Source organism: Erinaceus europaeus, chromosome 10 (assembly GCF_950295315.1).
Source record: "Erinaceus europaeus chromosome 10, mEriEur2.1, whole genome shotgun sequence".
Taxonomy (NCBI): domain Eukaryota; kingdom Metazoa; phylum Chordata; class Mammalia; order Eulipotyphla; family Erinaceidae; genus Erinaceus; species Erinaceus europaeus.
In genome coordinates, this window is record NC_080171.1 from 108,270,560 (window position 1) to 108,290,356 (window position 19,797).

The 19,797-nt window shown below is 41.8% G+C and overlaps 1 protein-coding gene across 2 annotated transcripts in view; it reads right to left on the reverse strand.

The window, feature by feature from the left end:
- The window catches only part of PTCH1 (patched 1), a 77,059-nt gene that overhangs the window by 13,148 nt on the left and 44,114 nt on the right, over positions 1–19,797 (reverse strand). For both annotated transcript variants that reach the window (XM_060200475.1, XM_007539873.3), the window contains exons 12-19: positions 19,117–19,242; positions 14,671–14,789; positions 13,652–14,054; positions 12,078–12,387; positions 6,928–7,070; positions 4,363–4,546; positions 2,052–2,332; positions 121–258 (exon numbers count right to left, since the gene is read on the reverse strand). In XM_060200475.1, the coding sequence (XP_060056458.1) occupies positions 121–258; positions 2,052–2,332; positions 4,363–4,546; positions 6,928–7,070; positions 12,078–12,387; positions 13,652–14,054; positions 14,671–14,789; positions 19,117–19,242 (1,704 nt within the window). The remainder of the gene's footprint in view (positions 1–120; positions 259–2,051; positions 2,333–4,362; positions 4,547–6,927; positions 7,071–12,077; positions 12,388–13,651; positions 14,055–14,670; positions 14,790–19,116; positions 19,243–19,797) is intronic.

Genomic DNA, 19,797 nt, shown 5'->3' on the forward strand with positions numbered 1-19,797 from the left:
CATTTTGGCTGTGATGTGAATATGTATTTTGTTTACTGATAGTGGAAAAAATTTAAATGTCCCGAGCTTCGAAGAGACACATCCCCTATCTATGAAGTTTAAATTTGAAACATCACATACCAAAGCCACATGAACAGTGAATTCCACTCCTATGCCAACAGATGCTATCAAGATGACCACAGGCACTGCACTCAGTTTGATTCCAATAAGGCCCATCATGCCAAAAAGCTCGACTGTCATCAGTGCCAGGACTGTCACCTAGAAGACACAACAGGCAAGAGGTTTGATAAATAATTCAGTCTAAATGTGGAAAACAGGGCAGAGTGTTAGATCACTATCTGCCCTCATTTCATATCAAATGCTGATAAACAGGGACCCAAATATAATTGCTTTAACTTCAGACAACTGTCTTTTGCTTTTTGATTAAACATTTCCCTGATGGTAAGGGAAACTTTGGGAAAGAATAGTCATGTTGTAGAAAAAGCATATAAACCCAAAGTTCAGTGTTCTATTACAAATATCTTTTCCAGTATATTTACCCTAGAAGGCAAGAAATATTTCAAAAACTCTTTCACCAGAGGCATTTATAAAATGAGCCACACACACAAGCATAGACTCATCACAAGCTCTACATTTAATCTAGTTTTAAAGAAGGTATTTCCTCCTGTTTTGTTCTTAACCATCAGAGACCAACTTACAGCATGGTACAAATTTGAGTGAGTCTTTGGCTGCTCACTCTCCATCATAAAGAAAGCAGAGAGGATATGGTAAGTAAAAGTTCTTTTATGTGAAAGCGGCATTGTGTTTGCTTAGAGTCAATTGAGCAAGTGAGGATGACTTAGTTAGGAGGTAGGAGTCAGCTGATGCAAGTCAAGTCACAGCCCCTTCAAGAAACTTGAAGCAGCGGGGCTAAACAAAGCAAACAGCTAAACCCAAGGCCAAGCTTTCAATTATCTTTTATCTATCTTGTAAAGATATGCAGAAAGATGGAAAGTAAGTCTGGGAGGCAGACCTTGGAGATGCTTGGGTTAAAGGAGAGAACAACAAAAATAAAACAGACTTTCTGCAGATGGAAGGAGAGAATGAGATTGCCTCAGGGTAGGGCAGGACAAGTGTATTTTTCTTTTTTTTTCTTTTCCTTTTCCTTTTTTTCTGTGGGGGTGGGTGTTGGGTCCTGGTGGGAACAGACCTAAGTTGGGAGCGAGAGTTTTGCAGACACCTATTGTGGGAGACTGTATCCATATGTCAACAAGTGTACTGTAAACCACTATGCCCCCAATAAAAAGATTTTTTTTTTTTTAAAGTTCTCTTTGGCTTCTTTTAATAAGTTAACAGAAGATGGACATCAATTGCTTGAACTATGAAAACTCCTTCAGACTAAACATTTACATTTTAACATACTTGATGCATAGAATTATGGAACAGGAACAAGGCCTGGTCTCTGTTTTCCTAATTTTGGCACCTTAAAGGCTATACCACAGTTCACAGAACTTCAACACTGCCATGATTTTATTAGACTTTGTGAAACTTACTTCAAATCTGAGAGTACTCTACTTATAGAATGGATGTCTAAAAATAGATTGCTAACATTAGTTTATCATTATCCTTAAAAGTTAAAACACCCGAGACATACAAAGCTATCTTTTTCTTTGATTTTTCTTAATTTCTTTCTCTCTCCATGTAAGAGAACATTTTAGATAATCGGGCTGAGATACAGTTACAAAATGATACTTGGATTTTTTTTTTCTAAGTGTTGTACTTTTGAGTGTTTGCATTTAATAAATGCTCAGCACTGTTCTGGAACCTTGTGCTTAAAAACCTACTTTTCCACAAAATGTTTAAAGCTGTAGGAGAGGGGACCTAAGACGAAGGCCATTAAAAACTCTACTTTAACCATGAACCTCACCACCTCAAGCAGAATAAATATAGTATGCAGTGATGCAATCTATACCCTCCTCTAGAGGCCCAGACATAAACAAAGCTTCCCGGCTGCAGAAAGAGCTACACGGAAAGGAATTTGACTTCCACAAAGACCCTTAGAATAAACTCACAATGATCCCGGCAGTCCAGGGGTTCAGGAGGAAGACAGCACAGACCAGGAATGTGCAGGCCAGCACCACGCTGATGGACAGCAGGAGCCAGTGGCGAAGGCCAATGTACTGCTCCCAGAAAAGGAAGGGGTAGCCATTTGGGTAACTGGAGAGTCCCAGGCTTGTGTAGTTGTTGCAGATGGTTCGGACTTTTTCGATTGCTTCAACAAAGTCTGAGGTGTCACGCAAACCATTGAGGTAGAAAGGGAACTGAGCGTATTCGATGGGTTCTGCTGCTGGGACTGAACAGAGAAGTGACGGAGAGGGAAAGGTCACAGTTAAGGAGCTCCTTGCAACAGAGGCAGGCAAATACACATGACACGACAGGTGGGAAAGGGCTGCAACAAATTCCCATGGTTGGCCAGACCAGCTGTGTGTCCTGATTCTCCATGACTGCAAACAACGGAGTAGTTTAACCCTTGGAGAAAACCCACTTACTGCCTTTTTCTTTGCACACAAAGAACAAATATAGATGATATACCCTTCTGTGTTCTTTACAATTTTAATCTTTTGATTTAAAGTTGTGGTTTTGTTGTTGTTGTTGTTTTAAAGACAACTTGTGTGGTAGAGTGCTCACTTTATCATGTCTGAGGATCTGGTTTCAAGTCACCTGCTACCACATGGGTTTATGAGTGGAACAGTGCTATGGTGTCTCTCCTCTCTCCTTCTCTCTCAGCCTTTATCTTGAAGGAGGAGGAGGAGAGGGAGGGAGGGAGGGAGGGAGGGAGGAAGCAAGGAAGGGAGGAAGGAAGGAAAGAGTTTATCAGGAGCAGTGGAATCATGCAGGCACAAAGTCCCAGAAAATAAATAATCTTTGTGTTTTTTTTTTTATCTTTTTATTTTTTTTTATTTATTTATTTTCCTTTTTGTTGCCCTTGTTGTTTAACATTGTTGTGGTTATTAATGTCGTTGTTGTTGGATAGGACAGAGAGAAATGGAGAGAGGGGGGAAGACAGAGAGGAGGAGAGAAAGATAGACACCTGCAGACCTGCTTCACCGCTTGTGAAGCGACTCCCCTGCAGGTGGGGAGCCGGGGGCTCGAACCAGGATCCTCGCGCAGGTCCTGGCGATTTGCAGGTCCTGGCGATTTGCGCCACGTGCGCTTAACCCGCTGCGCCATGGCCCGACTCCCTGTTTTTTTTTTTTTTTTATTCCCATGGAGAAATGCATGACTTGTGTTTATTCAACCCTTGTTTTTAATCTTCTACAAGTAGTCGTTCTTTGTAATGGATCTAAATAATTTAATGATATTGAGCGACTATTTTCTATTCAACTGACCAGTGAACACTGTAAGTTCAAATTGCTTTTGCTCAATTACTTATGTGAAGAAAATAACCTGAAAGTCATGCTTTGCTGAGAGAAATGCATAACTTTCTTATCCTTTTAGGGATCTAATACAGTTAAATCTTTCATGCTTTTTTTTTTTTCTTCTTCCCCCTCCAATGCAATGCTAAGTCTTCAGCAGCAAGGGGGAAAATCCTTACACAACAAGAATTTAGTTACTGCTGTTGTGTGTTCCAGACCTTTTGGGGTCATTCAGTTGACTTGCTAAACATGATTTGCCCTATTATAATCTCAACTATAAATTTTCATTAAGACAAGCCTTGGCTGCATGCCACAAGGCTGAGGTTTAGATACAGGGACACACAACCCGCTTTCTCTCCAAATATACCATCTTTTTTCTCACATCCTCCCTCAGCCTAGTATCCAAGGTATAGGCCACTAATATCTCTAACATAAATGCAAATGAAGTGCACACAATGCCACCCATCAGCACCAAGGTTGAGGAGGAGGAAAGGAGAGGACGCTGTTGCAGACAGATTTTTCTGCTCTGGTTTAAACAGCTTTGACAGAGTACAGGTGCTTGGTGGCTTATAACAAAGACCCAATTGCCAAAAATCCCTTCAACACCAGAGTCGACAAAGTTAAGATAAACATATAATCCCCAGTGATAAAACTCTGCAATAGCAAAATAACTTTCAACCTGGAGGCGTCCCCAATTCTCACATGGAACAGCTGGCATTGGGAGGAGACGCCTGGTGGACGTCTTTAAGAGTTAAAGCGACACATGGAGATTAGAGGTTTATTTTTCAACATGAGTGAGCATGGGTTGTATTCTATTACACATCCTCATCTATCTCCCATAATTTTAAACTAAAAGAAATATCTTGTTATGTTTACACTTTTGAATCCTGTAGCATCAGTAGAGGAGGGCTGTGGCCAAGCTTTTAAAGAGCAGGGGAGATGTCTCCCTGTGCTGAGGGCTACTTACTTCTCAGTCTTGTCTCTGGCATGTAGTCAGCTTTGTCATGGACCCACTCAGGACGATGAGGCCGGATGTTGGCCTGGGAGGCAGCATAAGCCACAGGGTCATTGCTGACCCAAGCGGTCAGATAGATGTAGAAAGCACTGGGATTAATGATGCCATCTGCGTCCACCAGGCGCCGGTTAGTCAACTGTAAAATGGGAGAACACGAGCGAGCTATCAGAATGGGGTCTGGTATAAACATGCTCCTACCTAGACAGAAGAGAAGCGGGGGCTCTGCACCAGTTTTTGTAGGAAAAAAAAAATTATAATTCTCTGTGTTTGTTAAGTGTAGAGAATCCCATCAGAACACCTTTGGTTTCTTTCAACTGCACTTATCAGAGGATGCAATAATTGGCATGTTTGTAACAAACACACAGTTCTACAGATGGCCCAGGAATCAAGTGAACCAATTAAATCTGAATGCTAAAAGACTGTCTGCAGCCAAGGCAGAGAATGAACAATCTGGAGAAACATATTTATAGGAGGGGAAGGAGGGGGGAGGGACCTGGCAAGAGTCCCCATAAACGTCTGTGTGCAGTTAACCTCTGTTGTTAACACTGAAGGAAATGCCACCCAGTAAATGGAGGAGAGCTATAAAAATAAAACAACATCTGTATAAATTTTGCTAACACTAGCCTCCTATAACCTGTGTATTCAAAAAAAAAAAAAAAATGCCCATCGCCAGAAAGTGGAAGGGGACCAGTGAACATCAGTCTTTCTGGGAAATCTAGTTTCTTAGAGGGGTGGTCACACTCAAGATGCCAAATCCTATGTGTGCTGAACACAGTGCCCAAATGTAGGGTTCTTGTGAGCTTTGTTTAGGTGAAAACCACTAATACACATGCACTTTTCCTGTTTACTTTAGACACAGGCCTGGTTCCAATGCTTTTGGTCTTATTTTAATACACAAAAATACCAGTGACAGTGATTAATAGAAAAAGAGTGAAAAGAGAGAGAGACACACACACACACAGAGGAGAGTCAAGTACTAAATTTCAGCAAGCTGGATTCAATTAATCCACAGGCTATGTAACAACTGCAGGTCCTCAAGCTGTCCCCATAATTATAGAGTATAGCTCAGGGCCTTTGTGCATCTTAGTGCATGTACTTATTCTCCGCCCAGGTGGACTCTCAGGGACTTGTCCCAGTCACATTTATTCTCTGGTATCCCTGGTCCCTCAAAAGCTTGCCTTCGCCCCCAGCCATACTGCCCTCTTCCCCTCCTCATATATCCCATCCCATCTCTCAAACAGGCTCCTCTGCCCATTCTTGTCAAACCGGACAGCCTGCTGTATGTGGCTAGAAAGCTCAGAGTTCACACTCTGTAATAACTCTGAACAATGTACTTTGTGAATCTGTCACCTTTAATGCCAGCAGAAAAGAGGTGACAATAAACAGGGCTGCTGGGAAGATAGTTAACATGACACTTCTCTGCCCGAAGGTGAAGCAAGTAAGCTACAAAGAGCGGAGGCCAAGGAAGGGTTTGGGAAAGGCAACAGTGGGCTCATCTGACAGCAGAAGAGCCCCCAAACACCCCCCAGATGGCCTGAGAAATCAAAGGGGGTATGTGCTGGAGGCCCAATGTCAGATTAGATGCAGATGCAGCTTAGGACTATGACTGCCGAAGAGAACCAGCTCTTTTTTTCCTCCAAGGAAAGAATAAAATGGTGAATAAAGACTACGGATGTGAAAATCTACACACCTCCCTCATGACAGAGCGATCTGCCTGTCCTTCTCTGCTCTGAACAGGATGCTCTAAATGCAACCAATTCACCATTCTTTTTTTTATTTATTTTATTTTATTTTATTTATTTAAGAAAGGATTAATTAACAAAACCATAGGGTAGGAGGGGTACAACTCCACACAATTCCCACCGCCCAATCTCCATATCCCACCCCCTCCCCCGATAGCTTTCCCATTCTCTATCCCTCTGGGAGCATGGACCCAGGGTCATTGAGGGTTGCAGAAGGTAGAAGGTCTGGCTTCTGTAATTGCTTCCTCGCTGAACATGGGCGTTGACTGGTCGGTCCATACTCCCAGTCTGCCTCTCTCTTTCCCTAGTAGGATGGGTCTCTGGGGAAGCTGAGCTCCAGGACACACCAATTCACCATTCTTCTGGGATCATTCATCTACCCCAAAATATGCTCATTCGGATTTTGACTGACTACTACCAAACCAGTCCATCTTTCCATATTTGAACAATATCAAAGCCAACACAAGTCTATAAAACAACGAAACAGCATTTCTAGCATCTGCAAGAGCTGCACTGTCACTACTGCACTTCGTTCTGACGAGTGCTTTGATGGATGAGCAAAGGGAGGCCTTCTGGCTTGACTGTGGTCACATACTTAATTAGCAGGTGGAATGGAATGGGTTAGCGCCAACTCAGTATTCTGTCAGCCCCATGCCTCAGAGCACAGGCTGAGACTGCAGGTTGATAAGGCAGTCTCTGATAAGGCAGCGACCCCCCAAGCCCTGCTCAGTGACACTCCCAAAACTCCCCTGGTGTGGGAGCAGTAAAGAGTTACCTGGCTGATATCAATGGGTTTATCTCGGCTGCCGGTCTGCACCAGAAGTTTGTAGGCAAGGACCCCATCATCGGATCCATTTTTGTAATTGTTTGGCATGATTTTCCCAGTTTCCCAGTCACTGTCAAATGCATCCTGAAGTCCTAGAGAAGGCAAATGTATGTAAGACATTAGAACTCTTAACCAGAACCACCTGGGTCCACTAAGGATGATCGTGAGTAAGGCAGGTGAGTACCGCACATCAACTAAAGACCTTTTCACATTCTACTTGCTTTCACCTCCTTCCCCATGCCTATCACCCACACAAAGAGAAAAGCATAGGAGAGGAAGAGGTACCATGCCCATTAACTGTTTCATGCCACCGTGGGGATGTTAGGCCACGGGTTCTTCAATACAACCAGAAATTCCACTCAGAGGGGAACACAGAGTCAAATCCCCAACTTCAAACAGCAACTCAGCTGCTTCTCTAGCCCAGGGTGAATGAACACGATTCTGTCAATTTGTTCCATCTGTTCGACTTGTGGAGCTAATATAAGCTAGGGGATCAGCTGCCAGGTTGTGTAAGGATCACAGCCAGCACCTATTCACTTTAGACTGCTCTCTTCCTCTTCCTCCAAAGAGGGGGTGTGTGTAGACAGAGAGCAGGGAGGGAATATGGAGGGAGCGTGTGCATACGTGTGTGTGTGTGTGTGTGTGTGTGTGTGTGTGTGCGCGCGCGCGTGCGTACGCACACGCTCACGGAGAGAAATACCTCACAGGGTAAATTTGGATCAGATTGAGAACAGGAAGCCACAGGCCAATACAAGGGGGCTCTGTGAGAACAGATGACAAACCACAAACCCCAGGGAGGGGAAGGAAAAGTTTTCTAAGCTTGGGGGATGGGTCAGCCCACCAACCCACCACACACAGCTGTGCTTGGCCTCTGTAATCAAAACCATCATTACAGACCTGACAGTTTGGCTACAGCTGTAAAGAGATAAGCGTGTTGGAAGAGAAAACAGGGCCCTGGTGACCTGGCCTTAGGGTCTGAATGATCACTGGTGTGCACACACACTCCTCTGATACCCCCAACCCCTTCCCATCACCCTGATCCCTCTTCCTCCATCACCTCCCAAGTAGAGCCTTCAGTGCTAGCAGCTGAGGAAGCCACATCTTTCTGAACAAGCTGCCCGGGCACGGGTTAGACAAGGATACTAAGAAAGGAGAAGTGTTTATTTCATTTCAGGACACGGTCTGAGTAACTTCAAAGACACCCTTCCCGCAAATGTGTTCTTAGGATTTGAAGTGGGGGTGGGAAGAACAAAGACCCCCCCCCCCCTCCATTTGCTGTCCCTCTTTTTAAACTAAACCTCTTGGTGTTGTGGGCACTGCTTTTATACAAATAATTTGAGGGTGAAGACTGTGAGCTCTGGGATGGAAGATAGTCCTAAATTTGGGGGGGAGGGGGAGAGCAGGCAGGAGAGACCACCAGGGTAGCTGCACTCTGAAAGCTTACATACTGTTTTTCACAGTGAGGAGGCTAGCATATAACAAGCCATATCCAACAGATGTTAATTTATTACCTAAAGCTATCCCCCCTGCTTTGGGAAAAAATAAAAGTAAACAAACAGGAAAGGAAAAACAACCCCTCCCCGTGCCCCCTAGTCTGGACTATTTTTCTTTCTGGCTTGTGTGGTACATTAACTCTCCCTTGGTGTGAAAGAACAGATGATCCTTACTGAGCCATTTTTATACTAATTATCCCTCCTTCAATTCTTACAACAGCCTAAGGACACAGCACTGCTAACATCATTGTTCCCACTCGACAGATGAGAAAACTGAGGTCTGAAAAAGACAAAGTAGCTGGATAAGGACCACTCAGTCTGCAAGCAAGTCCTGGTTAGTTTGATTCCTGACGGCTTAAATTACTCATGCTCCAAGTTGCCCCATACACTACAGTGCTGAGGAAGGCATAATTGTTGAAGGCATAATTAATATACGTAGTTAAAACCTGGGCCTGACAGTTAATAGGGGTGTCCCAAAACTCGGCAGTATTATTAACTTTTGAGACACTGTAGAATGACACAAAGGAAGAGAAATTCAACTTGAGAAGTCAACCATGCTCTGGCCTTTCAGTTTAAGTTACATCCTGGATACTAACATCCGCACCTGACCTCCAACTAGTTCCCCAGCTCCCACCTCCCCACCCCTGCCACATGTCACTCAGTCTACTAGTGTTTTAAAAATGACACTTTAGTGAAAAGTTAAGCCCTTTCACAATTAGCTTAGTATTTTGCAATTAATTACAGAGTTCATTTAACAATAAAGTAGCCTAAGTATGTACACAACATATGATCTTGGATATAAAAGACAAGGCTGGGAGACAGCATAATGGTTATGCAATAAGACTTTCATGCCTGAGGCACCAAAATCCCAGGTTCAATCCCCAGTACCACCATAAGCCAGAGTTGAGCAGTGCTTTGGTAAAACAAACAAACAAACAAACAAAAAGACAAGGATTTGCTTCAATAGATCAAGATTTTATATCCCACATAAGCATACTACAGGAAGGAACTGGAACATCCTCTTACAGTAAATATGAAAGTTTTACCTATTTATAACTTTTCTCGTTTTAAATCTCACTAAAAAATATCTCCTAGTATAATGGTTTAAGCTAATTCTTCTAACTGCCAATATTTACATGGGACCTTAAAAAGAAAATATTGACTTAAATATTCGTTACATAATTCAGTGTAAAATATAATATACATGATCTACAGTGCAAGGCATTTTTTAAATCTCCAACTTCATTTGTCTATGTGTTTAAAGATGACATGTGAGATAACTTCCATTTTATGATGTGTATTTATGAGCCACTTCCTCAACTACTGCAATGTTGATAAAGACTAGTGTGTTAACATTACTAGAATCATCATTTAAAAAGTGAGAGTGGGACCAGTCAGTGGGGCACTGATTGAGTGCACATATTACCATATGCAAGGGCCCTGGGGCTCAAGCCCAGGTCCCCAGCAGTGTGTGTGTGGGGGGGCCTGCAGTGAAAACAGTGCTGTATCTCTACCTTGATATCTCCTCTTTCCCTCTCAATTTCTGTCTCTGTGGGGGACTGGTGGATTCATTGACTAGGCACTGAGCCCCAGCAGTAACTGGTGGCAATAAAAACATACAAAACAGGGGGCTGGGAAGTAGATCAATGGGTTAAATGCACATGGAGCCAAGTGCAAGGACCGGCCTATATGATCCCAATTTGAGGCCCTGGCTCCCCACCTGCAGGGGGGTCGCTTCACAGGCGGTGAAGCAGGCCTGCAGGTGTCTATCTTTCTCTCTCCCTCTTTGTCTTCCCCCTCCTCTCTAGATTTCTCTCTGTCCTATCCAACAACAATGACATCAATAATAATTATTATTGTTATTAATAATAACAATAAAACAAGAGCAACAAAAGGGAATGAATAAATAAATAAATAAATATTTAAAAAAAAACCAATGTTTGAAGGAAACAGATAAGGATAATTCTAAAGAAGAAATGTCCAATGACCAAGTCAACCATTCAGTGGACTTGAAAAAACATTCAAAAGGCTCCAGTATCTGACCATTCTCTGTATATAGATCTCTGTTGGCTATCATAAGATATGATTTAAAAGAGAGATTGATTATACTGAGTTTCCAGGCTGTCTGGGATTTCTATTTGGGAATATGAATGAAGAATCCTACTTGTCACAGGTGGGTGTTATTGTTCACTTAAGAACCAAAGTGTACCTTTGAAAAAAAGATTCTCAAGACCAAATGCTTTAGGTCTTAACGCCTGAGAATAATTTACAGTATCCTGTAACCCTTTGCATTCAATGGCTCCCCTTCCCAAGCTTTGCCTAATATGTCATACTGAGCAGCTAAAGCGGTGGCTGAAGACATCTGAATCTTTCTACAACAACCTACTTTGCGTAGATACTGGTAGGCACTACAGATCTCTCTGGCAAACGCTAGAAGAAGAAGAACAGATCTCTCTGTCATCAGTGGCAGGTTATTTGCATGTCTTTGGTCAATGGGAAAAAAGGAAAAGCAGAGAATCTCTCAAATGTCTGGTCTTCTCTGGAATCATTATCCAAAAAACATAACAAAAAGAAGACAAAACAAAACAAAACAAAACACCCATTGCTTCCCAAACTGCTGTACAAAATCAGAACTGGAACAAATTCAAACTGATCTCGTGCGCATGTTAAAAAATGTTAATGTCATGTGCTCTTTTTGCTTTCTGAAAACAAAGAGACCAAATCTAGATGGACAGAATTCTACTGTATAATTTTCAGACAAACTCACAATTTTCATGCAAACTCACATGAAAATTAGCTTGATTTTTATGTTAAGACCAAAAAAGGCACTTAAAAAGCTCTGTTTAAACAAGAAATTAATTAAGACAATTATTTGGATAATTTAAGCAAAAAAAAAAAAGATAAAAAGAAAAGATGTTGGGGGCATAATTATCTGAGTATTTCAGTAAAAGCATTTTTACTTGAATTGTGTGAATAATTATCTTGCTTCTCCACTTCACTTTGAATGTGTCAACATGGAATAAATGAACAGATGTCCTTGGAATCACTGAGTACATTCATAGTCAGTCAGTAGTTTTAAGCTATTTTCACAGTTTTCTCTAGAGTGACTGTTTCATAGTGAGGTAAGATGCTAGGAAAGACATTTTACAACAGAGTGAGTACTTATGCAATAAAGACAGAGAGGTCAAACTACAGAATCTGGTGTAGTAAGGTATCATTTGACAGTGAGTCAGCCTAGAAAGAACTAGAAGTACTTCAAGTTAACTTGGTCACCAAACTAGCCGCCATCCAAAGAATGAGTCCCATACTTTACAGCACACTGCCATTTCCTAACATGCATCCATAAATTCCTACAGAAGTTCCAGAGTTACCTGCTTGAACAGTTTGCATTGTTTTATAGGCAAAAACCAGATTTGGGAGGCTGCCACAGAAAAAGCCTATATAAGAATTGTAAGCCACACTCAGAAGTCAATGAAACATGTCAGCGTTACATTATAATTCTAACACTTTAATAAAGTAGACAAAGGGAACTTGTGAGAGCTGCACACACCGAAGACCAAATGGTGAAGGCTCATAAAGGACAAACACCCTCCAGCAACATCTTACCTTGGAGCCAATCTCTGAAGTAGTGCAGCCACATTTTAGGAAGCTGTTTGTTTTCTTCCAACATAACATACTTCACATTACTGAAACTCTTATGAAGGTCATAAAGTAAGTGCTGAATATTCGGGTAGTCTGCTTTCTGGGTGACTATATACATGTTGTAGAAAGAAAAGTATTTAAACTGTGCAGCAATAAAGTCATATTCTCTGGTTTCCCTAGGCACAATATCTGTAAGGTCCAGTCCATCACGCACTCGGGTGGTCCCATAGAGGCTGACGCCTAGCAAGCCCAGAAAAAGGAAGATCACCACCACCTGCAATAGAATATGTGAACTGAAATCACTCAGAGAAACACAACAGACAATGTGGAGCTGTCTGGCTCATCCCTCACTTTTATCAAAATATCGGCCAATGTAGCACTTACAAGTAGTTCTCTTCAAAGTAAATAAAAGTCATAGTACCTACAATGTTAAGAACAAAGCTCCAGGGCTGGGTGGTAGCGCACCTGATTGAGTGCCCGTGTTACAATACTCAAGAACCCAGGTTTGAGCCCCAGTCCCCACCTGCACGGGGAAAGCTTTGCAAGTGGTGTCTCTTTCCCTGTCTCCCCCTTCCTCTCAACTTCTGCCTGTCTCTTGCCAATAAATAAATAAAGATTAATTTAAAAAAAAGAAAAAAATTGATTTAAAAGCTCCTGAAGCATCAAATATTTAAAGTGTATAAAGCTGGGCAGGGGAGATAGCATAATGGTTATGCAAAAGACTTTAATGCCTGAAGCTCTGAGGTCCCAGGCTCAATAACCCTTTCCACAATAAGCCATAGCTGAATAGTACTCTGGTAAAAACAAACAAAAACTAGAATGTATGGAGCTAATCTAAATTCACAGAAACATCAGTTACAACAACAGTCACCCCTGCTCATGATGAAATTAACAGACTCTTTTTTTTTATAATTTATTTTATTGATTCCCTTTTGTTGCCCTTGTTGTTTCATTGTTGTAGTTATTGATGTCATCGTTGTTTGATAGGACAGAGAGAAATGGAGAGAGGAGGGGAAGACAGAGAGGGGGAGAGAAAGACAGACACCTGCAGATCTGCTTCACCGCCTGTGAAGCGACTCCCCTGCAGGTGGGGAGCTGGGGGCTTGAACCGGGAACCTTACGCCGGTCCTTGAGCTTTGCGCCACCTGTGCTTAACCCGCTGCGCTACAGCCCGACTCCCCCAGACTCTTTTTTTTTTTAACTTTGAACTTTCTTTTTTTTTTATTATCATTATCATTATTATTTTCATCATTATTATTTTTAACCAGAGCACTGTTCAGCTCTGACTTATGGTGGTGCGGGGGAATTAAACCTGGGACTATGGAGCCTCAGGCATGAGTCTGTTTGCATAACCATTATGCAATCTATCCGCCGCCCCAAAAGACTGACTCTTTAGGAAGCCCGAAACTTATCACACAAAAAGTGAAATAGATCATATTTTGTACCCAGTGACTATAGTAGTTAACTGATGAATTCTCCAAAATTGTCTATTCTGTCATTTCTTGATGCCAAGAAGAGTCTGCTGACTGGGAGATTACCTTGGCTTTGGGTTTTAAGAGGAAAGGAGCATAGTGCTTTTCAGCAAAAGATGAGAGTGTCCACTTGGTACAGGGAGGCTCCAGGCAGTGGAGGCTGGCATCTGAGAACTGGGATAGGAGGTCCCGAGTAGAGCTGGTGCTCTCGGGGCTCTGGCAGCTGAGGGTATCTTGGGTTAGGGTGACAGGTTGCACAGATATCTCAGAACGAGGCTCAGCCGTGGTGTAGTACACATGTGTGTGGGGGTCATACTCAGTGCGCAGTTGAACGGTGGACTGCATGGTGATCTGCGTCTCATGCGTGAAGCTGTGGCTGCTGTAGGGAGGTGGGGGACTGTAACGGGTGTTGTCTTGAGTCTCTGTATAGGCCTGAGGCTCCACCTGAATCACTCTGTTGACACAGGGGCTGAAAGAGGAAAAATATGTTTCAATGTTGCACTGAAGCAAGGAAACAAGTGTATTAATTTTTGACACTGACTAATAATCTCTCTTGTATATATCTGTGATTTAGGAGAAGGACATGGATCTCAATGCCTGATTAAGGGAAACAGTGAATGGAAGCACTGCTTGGTTTTAGACACAGATATGAGTTATGTCAAAAGCGGTCTAATGGATGTCTGACCCTCAATTTGCTGACAAATCAATTGAAATGCTTATGAACCCCCACAAAATGTAATCCTTAATGTAAATAAAAAGTCAATAGAGCTATGCCCAGAGAGCTCCAATTTTTTTTTCACACTACTGTTTTTCAACTTTCAGTCTGCTTTACTCTAGAAAAGCATGATATACTGGCTGCCAAAAAGCAGCAATGTTGGTTCAGAAGGGAAAAATGATCATGTATACCAGAAACCCAGTGGTTCCAACATCCTCAAAGGAAAGTATTCTCTTTCATGTCCCCAGTCTCTAGCACATTTGTACAAGTCCTCTTAACTGTATTTCCTTCCCAAGTTCACAGACTTATGTTATTTAAAGATACCATTTTGTACCCAGTGAATATAGAACAAGATAGCCAGAAAACGTACCTTGTAAAACAGCAGAAAATATCCAGCCGTCTGTCCTCACGTCTATACAAATCCATGCTGAGTATTGCAGGGAAAATGAGCAGAACCATAGCAAAGTTGAATACTACCACAACAGCAGCCTGGAAGCCAGGGAACAAAAAAAAATGTACTGATCACCAATGGGCATCCTCCTAATCAGATGATTGCTTTGAAAATAAAGTTGTTTCAAATAACCTTTCACTTTTCTACTGAAATGGTGTTGTTATCAGTTTGCTTCTTGTTCATCATGAAGACACCATTTGGCTGTACTAGACCTTCTTCATTCTAATCCTTTCCATGATCTTTAAGGTACAAGCCTAGGAGCTACACTAGTATCTAGCTTGTCAGCCACTTACAAATTTACAAAGGCAGAACAGTATATACTTGAGACTTTTTCTAAAATTTAAAACCACAGAACCATTTTCCCTCTCAGTCCTAAGAGTTTATGCTGCCCTGATTTTATGCTCAGAAAATTTATACATTAAGTGGATCAAGAATATCAAAATGTCACCTTTAACACATGAAATAAAATTTCAGATGCGTCCCCTGAGGTTTTTAATAGGCACATTCCAAATAACCTCTGGAGCAGCCTGTGGGGTGTGCAGTGCACTAACAGAAAAGGTCAAAGAGAGTTAAACAGAAAGAAATTCCTGTGTGTGATTATAGTATGCAGAATAAATAAGTACAGATTCAAAAGTCACTCCATAACCTAGAATAAACATGGAGCTAGATTCTGTAGTGCTTTGGCAAATCTCCTGCTGACCTAGTAAAAATTACACAATTGGGCTGTTAATAGGGGAAAGTCAACAGAGGACAGTTGAAAGGGCTCCCCCATTCAGGAAGGCAGGGAAAGGAGCAGCAATAAAAATGCAACTGAAATGCTAAGTAACCAAGAAATCATCAGAAAAATTTCTGAAAATTGAAAGCTCTTAGGAAGCTTTACAAAGAACTACTTACTCTAATAACTTCTCGACTGGGTAAATGTCTCAGGGTGAGGGTGAGAAAAAAAAAGTCTGACTGTAACTACACCTTTAAGAATCAGGAGGATTCTGCAAAGAACCTTTGATAGTTTAAACAGGGCTTTTAATACCAATTGTGTGTTTATGCTCAGAGTTTATGCTCAGCAAGCTCAAGATCTGGAGAAATACCTTTCAACAATTTATTCCTTGTTAAATTAGTAAAACTAGAAAACAAAATGAACAAGTCCTCCTAAAAACTGCCTTGCTCCTTTCCTCTTGATCTTCCTTGAGAATCCCACATCAGGGCCATCAAGATAGCTCACCTGGGAAGGCGCCTGCTTTGCCATGCAAGTCTGTGCCCACTGTACCATGGTGTCTTTCTTCCTTCCTACCCCCATCTTTGTTTCTAACTACAAAAAGTCATCCCAGATCAGTGAAACCGTGGTGACAATCAATAAGAAAACGTTTCATCATTCATTAAAACTACTGAAAATATGTTCACTTACTATTCTAATGTACGAATAGTACTTTGAGGATTTTCCTAGTAGTCTGCCTAAAGGATTCTGAAGCAAAGCTGGGGTACCATGTTGGCTAACAGAGGCATCTTTAAGACAAAAGTCTGCTTGCAAGGGACTTACACAGACAGATTATAAAGAAGTTAAAAATCTGGCTGATAAATCTCACAATTGCAATTTTATAAACAAGGTTTCTGAGTGGTCAGGAGAAAGGTGTGTGTGTGTGTGTGTGTGTGTGTGTGTGTGTGTGTGTGTGTGTGTGTGTAAGTGGGGTTGCATATACGGCCAGAAGGGTGGTCTCAGGGTAACTTGGAAGACAAAAAAGACTCAGGTAGAAAACAGGGAGGAAAGAAACAAAGTATGGAGGAAATCTAGGAATAAGCCATTCAGAACTGCCAGGTTGAAAATTCTATTGGGGAAAAACAAAGAAAAGCAGTTGGAGATTGGTTTATTATAGATTTGTCGAATTCCTCAATCAAGCAAGAAGCAAGACTGGACATTATTACTGATGTTGACAATATTACCTAACTAATTAGGATCCCATGATGCAGAGAGTAAGGTGATCTCTCTAAGGTCAACCAGTAAATTGTGAGGCTGGCCACCAAATTGGTTTCAAACACAGACTTGATTCCAGTTCTCACTCCAACCTGAGAGTTCCTATTCATGCTGGTCCCCTCCTGAGGGGAGGAACAGAGGCAGGCTAGAAACCCAGCCAATCGAATCACAGGAATACCTGGGAGAAGTGGTCTGCTTCTATAGATTTTCCAGGAAATTTTAATCCCCACAGGTGGAATGTCTTTCTGTCCATTCTTGTTTTGAATTCAGAAGAATGTAAACAAGAAACTCTGCACGGCTGTCAATCTGAACATTAATTTGTGAGCATGAGGGCAGAGACTGAAGGTAATGGCTCTAGGTGTGCACACGTGGCTCAGATAGGTATTCTGGCCAGAACAATACTGATACTGCTTTCCACATGCCACAGGGAAACATTTCTGATAGCAGACTATAAGTAAGGAAAGTGTGGCCAACAGCTTGTTATCTTGTAGTAGAAATTAAGGGACGATTAGAGAACCCCAAAGCTAAAATTAGAGAACCCCAAAGCTACACATCCCATCTAAAAGTATGTCAAATGGCATATTACAAATATAGAGAATACTTATTGATAAGAAAGTGAAATGTTTCACTGAAGTGCTGCAAAAGAGTTATATATGCTTGGTATCTACCAAGTGGTAGGACCATTAGTTGCTTAGGCCTTTATCTGTAATCAGTGACAGGAAATTCAATTATAAAGACTGAGTTGGGCTGAGGAGATATAGCATAATCGTTATGCCAAAGTCTCCTATGCCTGAGGCTCTGAGGTTCCAGGTTCAATCCCTAGCACCACCATAAACTAGTGCTAAGCAGTGGTCTGGTGTCTTTCTCTTTCTCATTTAAAATACATGTACACACACACACACACACACACACACACACACCGAGTTAAGCAAATTAAGTAGCTTGCTTTTACCCCATTCTGTTCACAATTCTTAGAACCTTTCAGTGACTAGTAAAAGTAAAACAGTATGAATAAGTTAGATAACATTAAGTTTAAAAAATGGCATTAAGTAGTTGGGCGGCAGTGCAGCAGGTTAAGCGCACGTGGTTCGAAGCACAAGTACTGGCTTAAGGATCCAGGGTCGAGCCCCCGTCTCCCCACCTACAGGGGAGTCACTTCACAGGTGGTGAAGCAGGTCTGCAGGTGTCTAGCTTTCTCTCCCCCTCTCTGTCTTCCCCTCCTCTCTCCATTTCTCTCTGTCCTATCTAACAACAATATCAATAACAATAATAATAACTACAACAACAATAAAAAACAAGGGCAATAAAAGGGAAAATAAACATTTAAAATATTTTAAAAATTACATAAAAAATTATTTCCTTTAAAAACCTGGTCATACCATTAAGTCACTGTTCTAATCTTACAGGGGGAAGCCTTAAAATGTGATTTTCATTCATAGTATCCTTGTAACTTTAAAACCCAAAGACATGCTGGGGTCAGCAAAACTGTTATGTAGCCTTCTGCATCTACAAAGCTGGCCAATTTGGGAAGTCCTAAATTTCTAGAAGCCAAAGAATTTATATTTTTAGCCAGGCCCAGAAATTGCACTTTCATTTTAGGGGACTCTTCAGTTTTATAACGCATAGAAGCTGGCTCACTGTTTATGAAAATCTTGATGGCCTCTAGGTTAGACAAAAAGAGAGAGACAAGGAGAGAGGGAAAGAAAACACAGCATCAGAGCCACTCCAGTGTGGTCAAAGCTGGGTTCAAACCTAGGTTGCATGCATGGCAAATCAAGGGCCCTCTCAGGTGAGAACATCTTGCTGACCTTTCAATGTAAGTCCTTGCACTGCCTACACTGTAGTCTCATCTGCACAGCCAGTGAGTTTGCTCTATAGAACTGCTTCATATGCAACTGCTCATCCGGGAAATCTAGAGAGAACAGGAATGCACGGGCTGAGGGAGTAGCAAGCAGCAAGGGGAGTAAGCACAGAAACAGTGGAGTGTTGAAGTAGAATGGCCAGGAAGCTGTCTGCATGGTGGAAAACCCCCTGAAGCCTACTGCTGACTAGCTGATCTGTAGTGAGTACTTACTGGCATTCCACATGGAATGCCCTTAGAACTATTTTGGTTTAGTAATAAAGGAACGGACAGTCTCCTAAGGTACCTGATCATAAGGATAAACTGAGTCATGGGCATCTGGGTTGTAGAGATTAGGGGGAGAGGGGACCTGAGAATTTTTGTAGCGGGGGATGTTAATATTACTGTTAGACATCCACCTGAAGGAGAGGGCTGCTTTTCTTCAGGGTAGCAGTGGTACCATTTGTGGAGAAAAGTCGTCTTGGGATGCATATGCCAGTGCAGAGCTCACCCCCACCCACCCCCATGCCCAACATACATTCCGTCACTGGAAACTCACCTGAAGGGAGAAGGCCCGAAGAGCAGGGATGGGGATTAGTGCTGCCATAAAGAAGGCTGTGACATTGCTAATGGACGTGAGGGCTACGCTGGCTCCGGTGCGCTTAAGACACTCCCCGGTCCTGTCCTGAGAAGAAGAAACCACAGTGCTGAGAGCCGCACAGATTGCGCAAACAATTCAGATACAAGGCAAGACATGACAGCCAGCCAGTAACTTATAATGTTGTTATTAGACAAATATGAAAGGTCACTTCTGCCTTACACAGGTATTGAATTTTCCTTTTTTTTTTCCTTTTTCTTTCAATAATTCTAACATAGTCATTTGGATGGCATCCAAAGTAGAAAGTTGCAATGTAATGTTTTAAATATAATTTTTTTGTTCATTATGGAACTGATTTCTTTTTATTTTTTGTATTTATTGAGGGATTAACGGTTTACAGTTGATAGTAAAAGACAATAGTTTGTACATGTTTAACATTTCCCAGTTTTCCACATAACAATTCAACCCCCACTAGGTCCTCCTCTGCCATTGTGTTTCAGGACCTGAACCCTCCCCCCACCACACTACTAGAGTCTTTTACTTTGGTGCAATACACCAACTTCATTCAGTTCAAGTTCTGCTTAGTGTTCTCCCTTCTGATCTTGTTTTTTAAAATAAAATTTTTGTGATTGGGCAAAGAGG